At 38.2% G+C, this 20316-nt stretch overlaps 1 protein-coding gene and 1 long non-coding RNA gene across 2 annotated transcripts; one reads left to right on the top strand and one right to left on the bottom strand.

The window, feature by feature from the left end:
• The first annotated feature begins 2328 nt into the window (after window positions 1–2328).
• LOC134860328 (uncharacterized) lies at window positions 2329–8624 on the top strand. The gene is made up of 7 exons (XR_010165223.1): window positions 2329–2608; window positions 2806–2829; window positions 3345–3439; window positions 3866–6078; window positions 6276–6299; window positions 6817–6911; window positions 7338–8624. It is a non-coding gene; the product is annotated as an uncharacterized LOC134860328 (long non-coding RNA).
• A 650-nt stretch (window positions 8625–9274) lies between these two features.
• reep2 (receptor accessory protein 2) lies at window positions 9275–19810 on the bottom strand. Its single transcript, XM_063877246.1, has 8 exons — window positions 19569–19810; window positions 17524–17596; window positions 15927–16003; window positions 15530–15650; window positions 15278–15391; window positions 14197–14377; window positions 12646–12809; window positions 9275–11617 (listed from the first exon to the last, which is right to left on the bottom strand). Exons 1-8 carry the CDS (start codon window positions 19598–19600, stop codon window positions 11546–11548), a joined length of 834 nt encoding a protein of 277 aa, XP_063733316.1. The 5' UTR covers window positions 19601–19810; the 3' UTR covers window positions 9275–11545.
• Between the last annotated feature and the right edge of the window lie 506 nt (window positions 19811–20316).

Here is a 20316-nt window from a genome sequence, read left to right as displayed (position 1 = left end):
ACTTTTACATAATTTTTTTCATTGGTTTCATTTGTGACAAAATTCAACAGAGACTTAAGGAATTAAGCGGGCAGAGAGTAGAAGAACAGGAAAAATACATATAAACGCAGCAATGTGTGATATGGTCAAAGGTTTTTCACCTCTTTTTATTTGTGATAAAGCCTTAGTTGATTCAATTAAGTTTATGCTGAAGAAAAAAAGCAAATATGTCAAGTAAAATAATTTATATCCCTCAATCAGGACCTAGTTAAATTATGTCTACATATACTTGACCTATAAGGCTGATTTGGATTCTAAGTATGTGTCTTTTCAAGACAGGAGGTTCTCTGTAGTGAGAGTGTGAACTAAAGATTACAGAGCCTAATCAATGATGAAAGTAACACATTATTTGTACTCACAAAACTTTTAAAACTGTTGTTTTTTGTGGAGGCTACCTTATTGAGTAGGCTTATGGCAAGCCCTTTCAACATTTAATAGCTAGACTGGATATGTGTAGCAGATATCTGTAATTCAGGTTTGCCTAGCCAAAATTAACATTTCGGATATCCGCAACTACATTCTTGCTAGGACAAATGAGTTCACTTTTGGAATTCATGTGTATGGGGTTTCTCATTGCAGATATCCACAATCTGAATAATGGATATCTGCAACTGAATTGTACATATCTGTAATTCCAGTTTGAGATATCTACAATTTGATTCTGACTAGTCATAATTCCAGTTCAAGATATATTTAATTCACCTCAATTCAAGATATCTACATGTTCCTTTTCAGATATCTTAAATTAAGTTTTAACTAGGCGAAATGACGTTGTAGATATCTGTAACTGGAGTTAGGGATAGTCCTAATTGAATTCTAGATATCTATTATCAAATTATTTTGAAAATAATTTTGATTAGAGATATCTGAAATTGGAGATATCTATGGCAAATAATAACATTTAATAGCTACATTTGACTATCTGGAATTAGCATTGTAGATATCAACAACGTCTTTCTGACTAGTCACAATTACGTTACAGATATCTTGGATGACAATTCGAACTATCCAAAACGTAATTATTATTTGATCCCATGCCAATTTTGTGAGTTTGCCCACTTACAAAGAAATGAACAGTCTATGAAAGTAATGGTAGGTTTATTTTAACAGTGATAGACAAAATATCAAAAAGAAAATCCAGAAAATTATATCATATAAAAGTTATAAATTGATTTGCATTTAATGAAGTTATTTGATCCCCTTGCAACCGACAAGAATTCTGGCTCCCACGGACCAGTTAAATAAGTCCTCTCGCTTTAACAAAGTACTCCTAATATCATCTCTTTAACTGGATAAAAGACACCTGTCCACAGTCGATAAATCAGATTACAACCTCTCCACAAAGGGCCAGACCTGTCCATGGTCTGGCCCTTGGTGGAACTGATGTCCAAGGACATTAGGGACAAGATTGTAGACCTGCAAAAGGCTGTAATAGACCACAAGACCACCAGCAAGCACCTTGGTGAGAAAGAGACAAATGGTGTGATTATTAGAAAATGGAAAAAGCATAAATGACCATCAATCGCCCTCGATCTGGGGCTCCACGATCTAAGATCTCGCCTCTTGGGGCATCAATGATCATCAGAAAGGTGAGCGGTCAGCCAATAACTTCACAGGAGGGAATTGTTAATGATCTGAAAGCAGCTTGGACCACAGTCACCGAGAAAACTATTGGTAACACACTATGCTGTAATGGACTAAAATCCTGCAGCGCCCGCAAGGTCCCCTACTCAAGAAGGCACATGTACAGGGAAATGGGTCTTCCAGGATGACAATGACCCAAAACATACGGCTAGGAGTGGCTAAAGAAGAAGCCCATTAAGTGGCCTAGCCAGTCTCTGGATCTCCACCCCATGGAAAAGCTGTGGAGGGAGCTGAAGCTTCAATTTGCTGAACATCAGCCTCGAAACTCTGGTACTTTTACTTTTACTTTAGTATAAGATCTGAGCAATTCTTCCACCTCTGAAAACAGACAAAGGTTGTATTTTCTGAAATATTGTGATTTTTGTTTGTACGTTTCTTTTTTTAGTTTTATCTGTTTCGGGGAGGAAGTTAACATACAAAGTGAGTGCTTTGAAAAAGAAATAAAGGTACATAAATAAATAAAATAAATCTATTTCGATTGTCTGATTTTCCTTTGCCCCTTGGGATGCAGGAAAGTTTCATTTTCACACCTTTTGAACGAAAAACAAAAGTGAAACTATAAGAAGCATCAGGCTTCCACACCTTAACATACGTAAGCAAAGTGGGCATGGCGACAAAAGATTGGCTTCAATGATTGGCTTAGGTAGGATATGTAGTCAGCCATTTCATACAGTTTCTTCCAAAACAAATAGAGTAATTGTATGTCCAAAACCCGAGAAAAAAGGAGAGAAGGACTACATTTAAATTTTATCCAAAGCAGGGGCTGGCACGTCGTGTTACCTTCACTGAATTAAACACCGTCTTTTATCTAATCGACCAGTTAGATTTAACTACTTTCCATTACAACAACTTTTATCTGTGGAATTCTTCTGTTGGACACGACGACTGCCAGCCCCTGCTTAAGCGGGCCTCTGACCCAAATCTGGTGAGTCACTACAATGTTCAATACATGTTCTGTTTATCTACATGTACTGTGTTTTGTTTGTATACTCATATTCTTGGAAAAACTGGCGTATAAACTTCTGTTATGATAAGCATAAAACGAATACAACGTAAAAAGCCATACAAGCTATTACTTCTGCATTTTTTACCACCTAACTTTTTGTCTCTTTGTTTCTCCAGAGATTGTACCCTAAGAACATGCAGGTAAGTTGACTCTATATATTAATTAATTTATATATACAAAAAACATTTCATTACCATCAAATGCTTTTGTGTAACTGCTTATCAAACATTACAGAAATATTTGAGTATAGTATCATTTCAGTTATCATGTACCTCCATGTCGGCAAATGGAGATAACTGGATTGATAAAAAATGATAAAAGCATTGTATTAATATACTGGACAAGTAGGAGACACCTTTTTTTTATTTTATTACCTTCCAGAAACAAACAAAAAAACATTTAAACTTTTACAGAATTTCAATTTGAACAATATTGCTCAGCTTTACTTATTGGCACACAGTGGTCAAACAAAAGGACAGTGTTGTGCGATAGTGTTGCGCCTGCATACTGTAGGTTGGTATTGGTTTAACTGAAACTAAAATGCAGGATGGAAAAAGAAACTTTAGAAAATGAAGTACTACCTCAATACCACAGGCACTAATGACAATAAAGACTTTAACATCAGAAGATGATAACATTCTTTTTTCCCACCAAGACGGACAGCAGCAGACAACAAATTCCACAAGTGCTCGAGAGACAAGAGATGTCTTCACCCTCTTACACCGAGCTACAACCCTTCTCACCCCAAAGGTATCCGCTAAGAAATATAATGCTGTATTAATTGGAACTAGTTAAGGAGTAATTACTAGGTATTGGGTCACATGAAACTGAGTCAGGAAAAGTAAAATTACAGCTTTCGGTGGATCAAATTAGTCAATCATACCCAAATGTAATAAAAACATTAACATATCTAAAATTGTGTGCATTCAAGTTACAGAAAGAGACTCAACACGTCACCACAACTTAATATTTAACAGTTTGTATTCAACTCCATTCACTTTAATCCAACACATCGCCATTCAGTACACTTAAATCAGCCATTGACATCTGTTAGCTTTTGACAATATGTTTTAATAACTCAGTGCATGGTACATTTTGTGTTAAACAGTTAAATAACAATCTTAAAATAAGATTTTTTACAATGAATGAAATTAAACCTTTATATTTATTTTTCAGGGAAGAAGACCAGCATAAGGAAGATCATCCCTGTATTCATTCTAACAGCATTATAAATATAACACAGATTTCCCCTACAAGTAATACTTCTTTCATGGATCATTTTAAGAATCAAACAAATCTTTCTGACAAAATTAAACTTTTTATTTTTATTAGGGAATGGTATTCAAATATAGAAGAAGGATTCAGTATTGATGCAGATAGACCATCCTTCTTAAGACGCTGTCCTGAGGGCGTCCAAAAACAACATGCATATGCTGATATTTTATTGGAAAATGATGAAAGAATAAAGTCCAAAACATTTTTTCCAGATCATTCTAAGATTTCAGGCTCCTCACCAAAACGTACCAAACACAGTGAGGAAATTTTATTTGAAGAAATGGATAAAGAATTGCAGAGATGTGGAACCAAAGTTAAACTGATTTGTATATATACCTATAATAGTCCATGCTTAAAGAGAGTAAAGAACTATTGTGACTGTATGACTCAACTTGTAGAGAGAGCTTATCAATGGCACAGTAAATATGGATGTGTGACTCAACTATACTTCACAGAGCCTTGGGGACTAAGTGGACCAGATATATTCAAATACCTGTCATATTCTGAGAACCCAGGTACCAGTAACCTTAACTTTAGCCCGGGCGAAAAACAAATCCAAAAAATGAGAAAGAAAAATAACGCTATATTCAGTTATATCAAATGGGTTAAAGATGGACGCAAAGACCTACAAAAAGAGTTAAAGTCTGCTGTCTCTAAACTTCTCAATTTGGCAAAAACTTCCAGAGGATTTGGGATAAATCAGCATAAGGAGCATGGATTGAAATACATTAAGTCACTCAAATTTCCCACAGAGGTCCATGATCAAATCATTGAGACTTTGACAAAAAATTGGATTGATATGGTTCAAAATAGTTTAGTGTCTTTCATAAAAAAAAACACATCAGATTTCAACCTTAAAGTAGTCAAACTTTTTGTCCGAGAACTAAGAATTGATTTGGGTAACAGCGGCTTCTTACAGATTTACCAGGTCCCACCGGGCACTGATATGGAGGAGTGAGAATATGTTCAATGAATTAATACTTCCTTTTGACCACAATTCATTATGAAACACAAGATTTATTTTATAATTTCATTACTATATATTGAATTTTATCATTTTATAATAAACGTTGGTTTACAATTGTTAATAGGGCTCAAATGACTCTTGAACTCTTTTGAAGTGTTTGTCTGGAAGTGTGTCTGCTCTGTCCTGAGCTTTTAAATAAAATAAATAATGAAAACTTACATTTGAAGCCTGAGTGGTCACTTTGTTCCTTCATTATCAACAACATGTATATGCCTGTTCAACAGGTGTGTGGACAAGAGCGGGTTATGTAAGTAGGCGAGGACAGAAAAATGGACTAAGATAGTGGATGGTGTTGAGGCAGGAAGGACATAATCCACATTTGACTACCCCAGAGATACCCCAAAGTCAGCAACTGGATCTCCTACCAAAATGGACTACATAAAATAATGCAGAATTTTTAATTACAAAGTTTTTTAACTATACTTGTTCCTTTATGTCACTTAACAATATAGAACAAGGGGAAAGGGAAGAACCCTTCAGTCAGTCTGGTCTTTGTCATAGGAATCTCTGCCTCTGATTTTTTTTGTTTGTACGTTTCTTTTTTTAGTTTTATCTGTTCCGGGGAGGAAGTTAACATACAAAGTGAGTGCTTTGAAAAAGAAATAAAGGTACATAAATAAATAAAATAAATCTATTTCGATTGTCTGATTTTCCTTTGCCCCTTGGGATGCAGGAAAGTTTCATTTTCACACCTTTTGAACGAAAAACAAAAGTGCAACTATAAGAAGCATCAGGCTTCCACACCTTAACATACGTAAGCAAAGTGGGCATGGCGCCAAAAGATTGGCTTCAATGATTGGCTTAGGTAGGATATGTAGTCAGCCATTTCATACAGTTTCTTCCAAAACAAATAGAGTAATTGTATGTCCAAAACCCGAGAAAAAAGGAGAGAAGGACTACATTTAAATTTTATCCAAAGCAGGGGCTGGCACGTCGTGTTACCTTCACTGAATTAAACACCGTCTTTTATCTAATCGACCAGTTAGATTTAACTACTTTCCATTACAACAACTTTTATCTGTGGAATTCTTCTGTTGGACACGACGACTGCCAGCCCCTGCTTAAGCGGGCCTCTGACCCAAATCTGGTGAGTCACTACAATGTTCAATACATGTTCTGTTTATCTACATGTACTGTGTTTTGTTTGTATACTCATATTCTTGGAAAAACTGGCGTATAAACTTCTGTTATGATAAGCATAAAACGAATACAACGTAAAAAGCCATACAAGCTATTACTTCTGCATTTTTTACCACCTAACTTTTTGTCTCTTTGTTTCTCCAGAGATTTGACCCTAAGAACATGCAGGTAAGTTGACTCTATATATTAATTAATTTATATATACAAAAAACATTTCATTACCATCAAATGCTTTTGTGTAACTGCTTATCAAACATTACAGAAATATTTGAGTATAGTATCATTTCAGTTATCATGTACCTCCATGTCGGCAAATGGAGATAACTGGATTGATAAAAAATGATAAAAGCATTGTATTAATATACTGGACAAGTAGGAGACACCTTTTTTTATTTTATTACATTCCAGAAACAAACAAAAAAACATTTAAACTTTTACAGAATAATTTCAATTTGAACAATATTGCTCAGCTTTACTTATTGGCACACAGTGGTCAAACAAAAGGACAGTGTTGTGCGATAGTGTTGCGCCTGCATACTGTAGGTTGGTATTGGTTTAACTGAAACTAAAATGCAGGATGGAAAAAGAAACTTTAGAAAATGAAGTACTACCTCAATACCACAGGCACTAATGACAATAAAGACTTTAACATCAGAAGATGATAACATTCTTTTTTCCCACCAAGACGGACAGCAGCAGACAACAAATTCCACAAGTGCTCGAGAGAGAGGAGATGTCTTCACCCTCTTACACCGAGCTACAACCCTTCTCACCCCAAAGGTATCCGCTAAGAAATATAATGCTGTATTAATTGGAACTAGTTAAGGAGTAATTACTAGGTATTGGGTCACATGAAACTGAGTCAGGAAAAGTAAAATTACAGCTTTCGGTGGATCAAATTAGTCAATCATACCCAAATGTAATAAAAACATTAACATATCTAAAATTGTGTGCATTCAAGTTACAGAAAGAGACTCAACACGTCACCACAACTTAATATTTAACAGTTTGTATTCAACTCCATTCACTTTAATCCAACACATCGCCATTCAGTACACTTAAATCAGCCATTGACATCTGTTAGCTTTTGACAATATGTTTTAATAACTCAGTGCATGGTACATTTTGTGTTAAACAGTTAAATAACAATCTTAAAATAAGATTTTTTACAATGAATGAAATTAAACCTTTATATTTATTTTTCAGGGAAGAAGACCAGCATAAGGAAGATCATCCCTGTGCCATTTATTCTAACAGCATTATAAATATAACACAGATTTCCCCTACAAGTAATAGTTCTTTCATGGATCATTTTAAGAATCAAACAAATCTTTCTGACAAAATTAAACTTTTTATTTTTATTAGGGAATGGTATTCAAATATAGAAGAAGGATTCAGTATTGATGCAGATAGACCATCCTTCTTAAGACGCTGTCCTGAGGGCGTCCAAAAACAACATGCATATGCTGATATTTTATTGGAAAATGATGAAAGAATAAAGTCCAACAATGTTTTTCCAGATCATTCTAAGACTTCAGGCTCCTCACCAAAACGTACCAAACACAGTGAGGAAGTTTTATTTGAAGAAATGGATAAAGAATTGCAGAGATGTGGAACCAAAGTTAAACTGATTTGTATATATACCTATAATAGTCCATGCTTAAAGAGAGTAAAGAACTATTGTGACTGTATGACTCAACTTGTAGAGAGAGCTTATCAATGGCACAGTAAATATGGATGTGTGACTCAAGTGTACTTCACAGAGCCTTGGGGACTAAGTGGATCAAATATATTCAAATACCTCTCATATTCTGAGAACCCAGGTACCAGTAGCCTTAACTTTAGACTGGACGAAAAACAAATCCAAAAAATGAGAAAAGAAAATAACGCTATATTCAGTTATGTCAAATGTGTTAAAGATGGACGCAAAGACCTACAAAAAGAGTTAAAGTCTGCTGTCTCTAAACTTCTCAATTTGACAAAAACTTCCAGAGGATTTGGGATAAATCAGCATAAGGAGCATGGATTGAAATACATTAAGTCACTCAAATTTCGCACAGAGGTCCATGATCAAACCATTGAGACTTTGACAAAAAATTGGATTGATATGGTTCAAAATAGTTTAGTGTCTTTCATTAAAAAAAAAACATCAGATTTCAACCTTAAAGTAGTCAAACTTTTTGTCCGAGATCTTAGAATTTATTTGGGTAACAGCGGCTTCTTACAGATTTACCAGGTCCCACCGGGCACTGATATGGAGGAGTGAGAATATGTTCAATGAATTAATACTTCCTTTTGACCACAATTCATTATGAAACACAAGATTTATTTTATAATTTCATTACTATATATTGAATTTTATCATTTTATAATAAACGTTGGTTTACAATTGTTAATAGGGCTCAAATGACTCTTGAACTCTTTTGAAGTGTTTGTCTGGAAGTGTGTCTGCTCTGTCCTGAGCTTTTAAATAAAATAAATAATGAAAACTTACATTTGAAGCCTGAGTGGTCACTTTGTTCCTTCATTATCAACAACATGTATATGCCTGTTCAACAGGTGTGCGGACAAGAGCGGGTTATGTAAGTAGGCGAGGACAGAAAAATGGACTAAGATAGTGGATGGTGTTGAGGCAGGAAGGACATAATCCACATTTGACTACCCCAGAGATACCCCAAAGTCAGCAACTGGATCTCCTACCAAAATGGACTACATAAAATAATGCAGAATTTTTAATTACAAAGTTTTTTAACTATACTTGTTCCTTTATGTCACTTAACAATATAGAACAAGGGGAAAGGGAAGAACCCTTCAGTCAGTCTGGTCTTTGTCATAGGAATCTCTGCCTCTGTGTGTAGATACGCCTGCACAGGTGTGGGATGCCTGATAAATACAGTAGTTTAGAGGGGAGGGACGCCCACATTGTTTCATTTTTTGTTATAAAATTGTTGGGTTGTCTTTTTTTGTGATGTGTGTTGACATATTATACTATGATATTGTTGTTTTAACAAAATCAACGTTAATTGTTTTATGGCACGCTATTCTATGAGTTTTGATGTTTTGAATCAACAAAGATAATTGGATGTTGCTCCTCCCTCCAGCCACACAGGGATTGTTTTCAACAGTACAAAAGATAGTGATCCTTTGATTTGATTTCCTTTATTAGTAGTTTTATTACTGATACATGACCTTGTTGGATTCCATTGTCTCAGCACACACTGCAATTATTTTTCACATGGAGCTTTAAGAATTGGCACAAACCATATACAAATGAACATCCCTCTATACAGGATTGATTTAAAACAGAGAAAATAACTTAACACATTTCTGAAATGGCATGGAAACAACATAAAAACCAAGGCTTGATTAGAAATCATGTCTTTTGATTATTGTAAACAGACTGTTGGTCCTATATACTTAATGACCATTCTGAGTACATCGCACGATATGTGCAAACATCAGTTTAAACTCCGTCTGTTATTTCCTACTTTGTGATGAAGAGGAGTTAAAATTACATGTTAAATAAACAAAAATCAAAATAGAAAAATCAAGACGTCTAGCGCCAGAAGTTCACACTGGAGTTCCAGCTTCTTCAGGATTCAAAACATAACATTTGTCAAGAGCAAGAATTTTAAAAAAGCACAGAAATGATTCAAACATGACATATTTTTAAGCCCAGAGAATGAGTAAGGCAAGCAAGCTTATACTGTTTATACAGTGAGGATTATTATTATTTACATTGTGTTTACATCCTATTTATTAACTCTGCCAGCAGTTGAGGTGGGGTTTGGCTCCCCCTACTGGTTCAAACTAGTGCCACTCCGCAGACAGCAGTGCTGAATGCAGAAGTAGTCTCATGCTTTTAAATCTCTCATTAGAGCTCTCGGAAGAAACCACCATAAACGCAGTGGATGGCCACCAGAAGAGCCCACCACAGAACAAAAGTCCAGTATGTCAAGAAACACCTGGAGCCTGGTCTGACACATCTGCAAACAACAGCACAGGGATCAGATACAAATTCCTCGTCTCCAGGTGTTGATTTTGGTTCAGTTATTTCCATATTGCTTTGCTTGATCCTGGTTTCGATATAAATTACAACGAGGCAGAGTGTCACCACGCAGCTAGCTTAAAGGAGGGAAAAAGTGCAGAGCTAATCTGTGACGTTCTAATGTTGAACACAAACAATAAATACACCTCTACTGTGATGAAAGCAGATATGTTGCTCACATGACTACTGTATTTAAAATGGGGGTTACAGTATTACCCTAGGAGGCTTGGCTATGCACAACCAAACATACTTTTTACTAATACCTTATGACCAAAAGAACAGAAGTGTGTTAAATAACAGGGTGGAGTCTATATGCAGGATAACTCTTTCGACACTAAACAAACCACTCCATCATCAGTACTGTACATGGCATGAACGTCACATTAAAGCAGTGAGGAGGAAAGGTGCTGAGAGCGAGACCTTAACTTAGCAGAGTCAGACTCACTCAGGACGTAAACAGGCCGCTGCAGGGAAGCTAAACTCTATCACAAGCTGAGAGGCCCAAGATGCGGTCGAAGAAGTTAAAATTAAGTTAAAATAGAGAACCAAAACAGTTTGGATCAAAGTCCTCCGGTAAAGCCAGACAGTTGGATAAGGTAGGACATGGGGGGGTGAGCAGAGCTGTAGTTATAAGTGCCAACTTTTACGTCTGAAACAGTAATTAGGATGTTTCAACCACCTTCCTTCTCCTCAGCTAAAAAACAAACAAAACTCAGGCACAATAAACTTAAAGCCAACTGCTGATATCGTTTGCGCACTGAAAACAAAATCTCAGGATTTCTATCATGTCAAGTGCAGATGAGGACACAGACTTGAAAGCACCCTATGTTTTTTTTAAAACTAAACCCATTCATTAGTAGCCTAGAAGACACAAAAGGGGGCCAATTGTAGAGAAGAAGGAGCAAAGAATGTAGTATTTTACGGGAGATAGTTCACCCAAGATCAGCTTCTATTGAAAACAATAAGAGGAGGTAACAGGAGGTGAATCAATAAAACTGTAACATGGGCAACTAACGCTCTATGGGGACTGACAGATGTGTGTAGGGGTAAAAGAAAAAAAGAGCATTTATTTATGAATGCCTAAACATTATCAGACCAAAAACATGGCCGCCTGTTGAATCTGCTCACAGTAAGGAAAGCGTGAGGAAAAAATGTGCAACAACCGAGCCAATTTAAAATAACTTTACAACCCAAGGGTGACCAAATACAGTGTACCTGCACTTTGCTCCAAAAATTGCAAGTGACACAATGTCAGTGCTTGATATATATATACACAATGTATATGCGTTTGTGTGGAGACCAAACGGAGGAAGAAGGGCCTGCAGGCTGTGGGTGGAGACAGTGTAGGCGCTGGATGGATCAGGCCTCATGGCGGCGTCTCTGCATTGTTAGTCGTGGTCTTTTTCTTGACTGGCTTCTTCACCGTCTTGGTTTGAGTCTTTGTGAGAGAGGAGGAACAGGTCAAATTAACACAGTTAATTTAACAACTAAAAAAGGAAAAGAAAGAGACACAACTATTGAATATAAAAATGGAGAGCAGCTTCAACAGTTCAACCTAAGTTGGGACACACACACACACACACACACACACACACACACACACACACACACACACACACACACACACACACACACACACACACACACACACACACACACACACACACACACACACACACACACACACACACACACACACACACACACACACACACACACACACACACACACACACACACACACACACACACACACACACACACACACACACACACACACACACACACACACACACACACACACACACACACACACACACACACACACACACACACACACACACACACACACACATCTAACGATCTGGAGGGGTTTTGTCTGGCCTGAAATAACCCTGATGATGCCCTTGACTCAATGGCAAACATTTGTAGGACAAATGTGTCATGTAACCACTTTCAATTGAGAATTTACACTTTTATAACGACATTTAACATGCAGATGAGGTCTAATGAAAGATGCTATCAAATGTAATTATTGGAAGTGTCTTTTTTAATCTGTATCTTGCAGGACCCCCAGCGTTGTGGATGAACTCCTGCAATATTTTAACAATAAACAACCAAAATGATCTATGAAAGCTTTGTACTGTTTTTGGAAAATTGTTATGCTGAAAAAATAACTATTACTGAGTTACTAAAGATGATATATGGAACGGCAAAAATAAGTATGGATACCTTTTTAAATTTGTCATTTGGTCCAAAAATATTGTGTTCAAAGTTTATGGCCAATGGTAGGAATAACAGCTTTAAATTGTGGAAACTGCATTTGCTCTTGAGAGAAAATTAACACAACTACATAAAGCTGCCAATATCGTTGAAAACAAACTTGATAAAGCTAAAACTACCATATTAATCAGCTGTCTCTCGGCCCATTTGATTTTTAGTGTGTGTTTAGGTATATTGGCCTTACCTCTGTCTTAGCAGCAGGTTTCTTGGTTGTCTTGACACTGGTGGTGCGTTTGGGGGCTTTGTCTACCATATCTTCATCAGAGTGTTCGGTCCGCGTGTCTGATTGGTCAGAGCTGTGTTGGGATGACGCATCGTCGGCAAGGGCCGCGGACACCAAGGAGCGGGCTGCAGGATAGGACAAACACCCAGTGGCCACATCTTAAAAAACAGGTAGTTTCCACCTGGCTGGAGTTGGATGTTGGCTATATCGTATTAAGAAATATATGTATTGATATGTCATCTTTTGTGGTTTCAGAGGCTGCATAACAGCTGAATGATCTAATTCTCCTGCATTATGTATATAGTAATACAACTGCAACTCTGATAAAGAGGTATTTGGTGAAAAATATAGTAATATTTAGATTTAGATTTTCTCTTTATGCCCTAAAATAAAGCGATTTGTCAGGGTAATGCATCACTTTTAATGCATTCACAACAGAGTGCTTTGCAGAGTGCCATGGTCAAGGTCTACTGTTCTAATCCATCTAGACCCCAAAGGGACTCTGGATTGGAATCCCATCTACAGCATTGGTTCTTCGGATCTGGGATCCGTTGCAAAGGGACGCAAGATTAATCTGAGGGGCCATTAGATGATTTAAGGTGTAAGAAAAAAAAATCATATTTTTCCTAAAATAAGGTTTTTGCCAACAAATTGCCTCAACTGCTTGCTTTGACTAATGCAAAATCCAGAGATTTTCAATTTACAATCAATTATAAAAAGTAGATCCTGACATTTGAGATGCTGAAAACAACAAATGTTATGACAAAAATGAATTGTCAAAATCGATGGCGACCTGTTTGCAGTTGATTGGCATCTTAAATAGTATAGAATCAATCAAATGTCTTTCATATTCAAATGTACCCTTTTTATAAATTAAAATATCTTCAAAAAAAGAATCTGCTTGTTAATAGTATGGCGGCTACAGGAGAATAATATATACAGCTCTGGAAAAAATTAAGAGAACACTTCACACTTTTCCTAATTCTCAATTCATTATCAGTAAGCGGACCTCTTAGTTTAGCACTATACTGTATTGTTCAGAGTACAAATCATCCTGAAGATGTAATAGGAATTCTGCACTCTTAGACTGGGTTTTAAAGTTGCACATCATGCTTTCTTTAGAAGTATAAATTACAATGTGCCACTGGGCTCATTGTTTCTCTGCCTCTGTGCGTCGCTCAGTATTCAGTCTACAGCCCGTCAGGCCCACACAGCCAACCAGCCGGCAGAGCAGTGAGAGACAAAGAGTCCTCCCACTGTAATCACATGCTTTAACCCCCCCACTCCACATCTACTCCTTCTCCCTTGGATCCTGCAGTGCCTTAGATCACATGACTCCACTTTGCCCCAGTCCTGCTCTGATGAGCTTTAAACGATGGAGGTCCTATGAGTGACGCTCCGGCCAAATCAGCAAACATGACACACAGGATGCATAGATTTATGCAGATGTGTAAGACTGTGTTTCTGCACACTAATGAGGCTGTGTGGGTCGAGTGTGTTGCGTGGCCTTACTCTGCCGTGCAGCAGTGCTCTTGGCCCGGGGCAGCGTGCTGGCCCCTGAACTCATCTCGTCCATGGTGTCCCGTCTCTTCCGGGTATCCGAAGTGTGCAGGGACAGCTCATCTTCAGCATTGATGAGAGTCAGGTCCTGCATGCTGAAGCTCCGTAGCTTGTCCGACAGCACGCCCTGCCCCTGGGCATCACAGCAAAACCAAACACAGACAATCAGATATGTCACAGCATGGAAATATCAGAGTCAAATTCTGTCCGACTCGAATTCAAACAAAACCAAGGATTTCAAAATACACTTGACTAGGGGGGAAAAAAAACAGTTGGAGATTTGAATTTCAGAACTAAAATTCCTGTCAACAAAGTCAGGCTAACAATGCTCCTGGATGTTAGATAGAATTGGATGAAACCCTCTTTAATTGTCACACAAACATGCATACAGCACACACAGTAAGTGTAAGTTGGTCTTTTAACCCATCCTAGAACTAGGAGCAGTGGGCAGCGATTGTACAGTGCCTGGGGAGCAATGGGGAGTTGGGGGGGGGGGGGGGGGGTGAGGTGCCTTGCTCAAGGAAAGCACGGCAAGGCCCAAGAGGTGAACTGGGACATCTCCAATTAACAGTCCACACACCAGTGTTAAATCATGGCATCTAGTTAAACCCAAGACACAATGATGATACAGATACAAGATACAACTTCAGGTCTCTCAAAATAAATACATTAGAGATGTTTAGGCCACAGCCCATGCGACAACATAGGGTGGAAACCATAATTTAAATCATGGTTGAATTCACAAAATTGATCTTGTACTGTAAACAACAACTTTATGTGACCATTTGAAGTTTTTGACCTCTTGAACTGGCATGAAGCACTCTGAACTGTATTATCTAGTGCTGCAACAATTAGTCAAATCAACAACTATAGGTCTGGGAGGGAAAAAGCATATAAAGACTTTACCCTGGATTCTGGAATATTTTTTGCCAATTAAGTCATAGAGAAATCGGCAAATAAACATCAATAATAGTAAAAAGGATGTAACATAATAACAAATATGTGTTCTTAGTAATTACAGTTCACAGCATACCTTGCTGGCCGCGGTGACAGCAGCATTAGCAGCGAGGTTGAGACCCCTCTTTCCAAACTTCATCATGGTGTCATAACTCCGGGCTTTGGTCTGTGCTATGTACTCATCTATCTCCTACAGCAAAGGAAAACAGATAAATGGAAAAGGCTACAATGTGAGAAATCGGTACGAGGAAGACAATGATAATCAAAATATATACGAGACACAGGTATATATTTGTGAGAAAAACCTAAAAGTTTAAAAAGGTCCAACCTTCTCTTTGTTGGACAGCGTTGGGTGAACAAATTTGCGGTAGAGCACACTGGAGCCTTTAGTGTATGGAGAGAGGAGCCAGATCACAAAGGCAATCTTTAGCTCAAAGTAAAATGGAAACCTGGGTAATGAAATAAGAGTTATACTATTAGCACAGAGAAAAGAAACAAAAACAGTGAAAGTAACAAGGTATAGACACCTGAGTTATAAAGAGAAAGACCCAATTAGAGAAGGTTACACTGATCTGATGTATAAAAAGGCAGAACGCATCATTAAAAAGAGTCAGTCTAGTACACTTCTCAAGAACAATAGCTACATAGATGAATGAGTATATAAGAGTGTTTACTACAAGCTAGTTTGGCACAACGGGCGTGATCATGAGCTGCTCCTGACTCACCATGACAGGAGCAGATCTGTGGCTGTCTCTGCTGTAGTGAACAAGGCAAACACTATCCAGTACATCATCCACTTCACCTGGAAACACACACAAACACACAATTAGAGAACATCGCAAAAATAGCATATAAAAACCTACAGCATCCAGTGTGCACATGCTGAGACACATGGACTAAACAGACATGACAATGCAGAAGTGCAACATATGTTTCAGTCGTGTCAGATCGCATCAGTATGCATGGATAATGTCCCGGAGACAAAGGGAAACGGAGGTCATGGTCTGAACTGATTGAAAGACTAACTTGCTCAATAGGAAACAATATGAAACACCTTAGATATGGTAGCAATAAGTTATCAATACTCAAATCATATTGGTTTACTAAATCTTACAAATGGTGAGGGGATATTTAAGGGCATTTATAGGCCACAGACATGCAGACATATAAATCAACCTAATGATAAAGCATGTGACTCATTAGTAACAAGCCCAAAAAGAGGGAATGAGAATAAAAACATCCATTCTAAAAATGGCGTCCTTTCGTCTCTCTCCCCCCTCCCTCCTCCATCCCTCATGTGCTCCTTCTTTGGCCGTCAGCTTGAGCTGCTATAGGGAGGGGGTGAGGTTGCCATGGTAAACTGCTAAGAGGAGACTGTTCTCCAATGCAAATCTAGGCAGAGGGCCGAGATCCTGCTAACTCCTCCTCCTCCTTTTCTTGGACACTCCTGTCTCATCCCTCTCAGTGATGAGGTAAGCATAAATGACCGCGTTTATAAAAAAATATTATTATTATTATTATTTAAAATGCTTTCAAATCCCACATTTGTTCTTAGCTTGAATGTAATGACTTAATTGTAAATGGATGGTGTTTGAGTTTTAAAATATTAACAGTAAACATGCTTGTGTTTGATGACATCATGCAAAATAAAAATCATTTTGGTAACAAGAGAATGGGTTGTTTCATGCACTTGACATGCTCTGGATGTCTTAGGCAAAACACCTCCCTGACTATTGTATTGTCTGATATTATTTATTCTGACAAAATAAAACAATTGAGGTTTTTTTTATTTCCATTAAGGTTAATCACCTTAATGTTTCCCATCAAATTTATTTCATGGACAAATTCAAATGTGTCTTTTAAAAACATGAAATCCATGTAAAAGAACCATTAGTACAAACATGTGGAGGTATAACTTTGTCTTCCAGTCGTTATGATGCCTCAGTGACCCAGTTTCATGAAGGTTGGTGTGCCCCAGTTAGCTGCTCTGACATGTCTGTGAGATGCTCATTTGTATTAAACATGCTTGGTATTTTGGTTATCGAAATTTTTAGTGATAGGGCTTAAAGACACAGAAAGGGCAGTGCTGCAAACATCAAATACACCAAATGATTAATACGTGTCCTCATTTTAAACTATGGGACTTGTGTGCCTGTCCTTAATTTTCTCCCAGGGCTATACATGACTTTCTGCAACATGCATTTAAAACTTGAAAACCACAAGTTTATAAATAGCAAACTGCAGCCTGGGAGGGATCACATCTTAAAAGTTAAAACAGAGCAGATAGGGCTCAAAAACATTGTAACCAGAGGTAATACTCACATATTCCTTCACGTTCTTCGTTTTGACAGCCTTGTATGATGAATATGCTGGGTAAAGTGTCCCGAAGGCAAGGCTGCAAAAAGCAGGGAAGAGTGGGTCATACAGAGGAGGGGGATTCAGCTTGACACCATGGCGTTGATGGAAAGTGGCATCAACACCATGTTGATGGGCCGTGGCATGTCAAAACAGACGTCTGAAAAGATATCATATATCATGTAGTCCGGAAGATTGCAGCAAGACTAACTGGAAAAACAAACAAAAGTGAACCAGGGGTGGGTCACCATGTGTTAGTCCATGGGCAGAGAGGGACACTATGCACACAGCCACGCTTTTGATGTTCATTTGGTCATGTCCTGTACCACTGTGGTGATTTGTGCTGATGAGACAGGATGCTACAGTAAATGCTGAGTGAAGGGATAACAGGGACAATAGAGTCCAGAAAGTCACTAGTTTGTCCCTGTGTCTGTACAATGTAAACTACAGATTTTTACTTATGATACTTCATCTGAACCAAAATGAAATTTTCCACAGTGTGTTTTACTATGAGGCTTGTGCTCCCAGCTGCATATCCAGTGTTTTTCTTAGCATTTAAGTAGGTTCTCTGTTGGAGTATCTGAGCTGCTCAGTCATGTGTGCATTGCCTCACAGCTTTGTACAGTAAGCTGAGGCGACTTGTAGCAGGCCTCTAGGCCAGTAGACTCCCTCAGCAGACGCCCTGCGCCCCTTTGTGTCCCATCTCAGGTTCACTTCACAGAATTTGACAGTATCCTGTCCGCTTGCTGAGACTCCAAGATAAGAAATATTGAGCATAAGTAAGTAATTTAAGATGCTTTCAAGAACAAATATTTTATCTGTCTGATTACCCTTTTAAGAAAGCAAGGGGGAAGCTAGATTTTTAAAGCACAGACTAGAGATGAGAAATTATTGATCTTGTGTTATATGTGCAATAGCCCTTAATATGCAAATCGGTTCACATTGTCGTCCACCGACACGGCTACCTGCACTGTAGAAAAGTAAAAGAGCCAGCTGAAATACACTAAAAATATATTTTTGCCAATGTTATCCTCCCTTTATGTAATCCAGACAAGCAGAATATTTTTAGCCAGTTACATTTCTACACCTGGGCCTTTCAAAAGACACCATCGTAGTTGTGTTTGGGTATTAGACTCCCAAGCTTCAGGACATCCTGGTTTAATCTATAAAACATTGAAGATGTAATGCATCTGGTGGAACAGGGTGATCAGACAACACAATATCCTGATTAAAAACTCAATCACATGATATGAGACGACACTAAATGCAGAAAAACATTCTGCATAAGTGATCAGCTGCTAGCTTTAGTTGAGTCATCCACACTGTGGGGATGTAGTGTACAGGTGGAAGTCTAGGCCTCAGCTGCTGGCACTACTCCACAGATCACAGCATTTTTAAAGTAAATCTAACATGTTGTAATAATGGGGGAAAACATATGTTTCTGGATCTGAATAAAGGTAAAATTGAGGATGGTTGGTTGGAAGGAAGGATGGACAGACTGACATCCATGACTGGGTTGCTGGGCTTAGCCTTGCCACACATTACACACACACACACACACACACACACAAACACACATATTTGTGATCTACAGGCCAGCAATATTTAGGCTGTGGTGTTTTCTAAAAGCTGTTTGCTTGTCTGCACCGAGGCTGGCATATTAAGCAGGTTCCAATTGATTAATGTGGGCAGCCAGCAGCTTCTTTCCATGCCAACACATTATGTGTCAGGTGGTTAGCCAGCAGACGTTAGCTAACAGAGGCTAGCATTGGCTGGGTGCAGATTGCACTGTATCACTATAAACAGAGCGACGGTTATAGCGGTTAGTATAGATACAACTTAGATCTGTGCATAATTAACCCCTTACCCCATAGTATTTCTATATTATTGATATCCTCAATAGGGATAAACCACAGATGCTAGCTTGTTGGGGCGGCGTTGAGCCTCAGACAGCTGATGAATGGAGGAACCGCTGCCTACGTTAAAACACAACAGATGAAGCCCGTACTCACACAACCATCCTCGAAATCATCCAGGAAACCATCTTTATGGTCCACCGTAAGGCTTTACCGCTTCTAGAGGAATCTAGTTAGTCAGCTAGTGGGCTAGGTGCCCCCCATTCCCGACCAAGAGGCAGTCTGTGATTCTCGTTGTAAACCGGGAGGCTGTCCGGGGCTGGCTGTCCGCTGCTCGGTGCTGTCAGTTGGGCAGCAGCTGAGGATGTGCTGCAGTCTCCGGCTCCAGCTCTCTGATCTTGCCGCTACTGAAGAGCTGGCTCTTAAAGGGCCAGGGCCAGGGCCAGGGCCAGGGCCGAACTGGGAAACCTGTCTTTTTTTTAAAAAAGTGGCCCTTACGTCCTCCTATGAGTCCTTGTCAGTATTGTAATGTAGTGAAGTACATTTACTCAAGTCTTGTACTTAAGTACGATTTTGGAGTATTTTTATTTTATGCTACTTAGTACTTTTACTCCCCTACATTTTGGCAGCAAGTAGCCTATTGTTCTTTTTAGAGAACGTTAGAGATTCAGATTATTAACAAATGTAAATAACTTAAGATACAGCCCCGGAAAGAATTAAGAGACCACTACATCATTATCAATTTCTCTGGTTTTACTATTATAGATGTATTTGAGTTAAATTAGATTTAATTCGTATTTTATTCTATAAACTACTGACAATATTTCTGTGTTGGAAATCAACAGACAATGGCATGGATGCCACACATGTAGCTTGAGATTTAAGAAAGATTTGGAGTGGTCTC

This window comes from Eleginops maclovinus, chromosome 23 (assembly GCF_036324505.1).
Source record: "Eleginops maclovinus isolate JMC-PN-2008 ecotype Puerto Natales chromosome 23, JC_Emac_rtc_rv5, whole genome shotgun sequence".
In the NCBI taxonomy this organism is placed as follows: Eukaryota; Metazoa; Chordata; class Actinopteri; order Perciformes; family Eleginopidae; genus Eleginops; species Eleginops maclovinus.
This window is presented reverse-complemented; position numbering and strand designations above follow the sequence as displayed.

What these genes read in the sequence shown, in the direction of transcription:
- reep2 (XM_063877246.1), bottom strand. Translation starts at nt 19,600, where the DNA reads ATGGTTTCCTGGATGATTTCGAGGATGGTTGT. An exon ending in CGCTGTCCAACAAAGAGAAG is followed by an intron (nt 15,392 to 15,529) that starts GTTGGACCTTTT and finishes CCTTTGCTGTAG; the next exon opens with GAGATAGATGAGTACATAGC. An exon ending in CTGTCACCGCGGCCAGCAAG is followed by an intron (nt 14,378 to 15,277) that starts GTATGCTGTGAA and finishes TGTGATGCCCAG; the next exon opens with GGGCAGGGCGTGCTGTCGGA.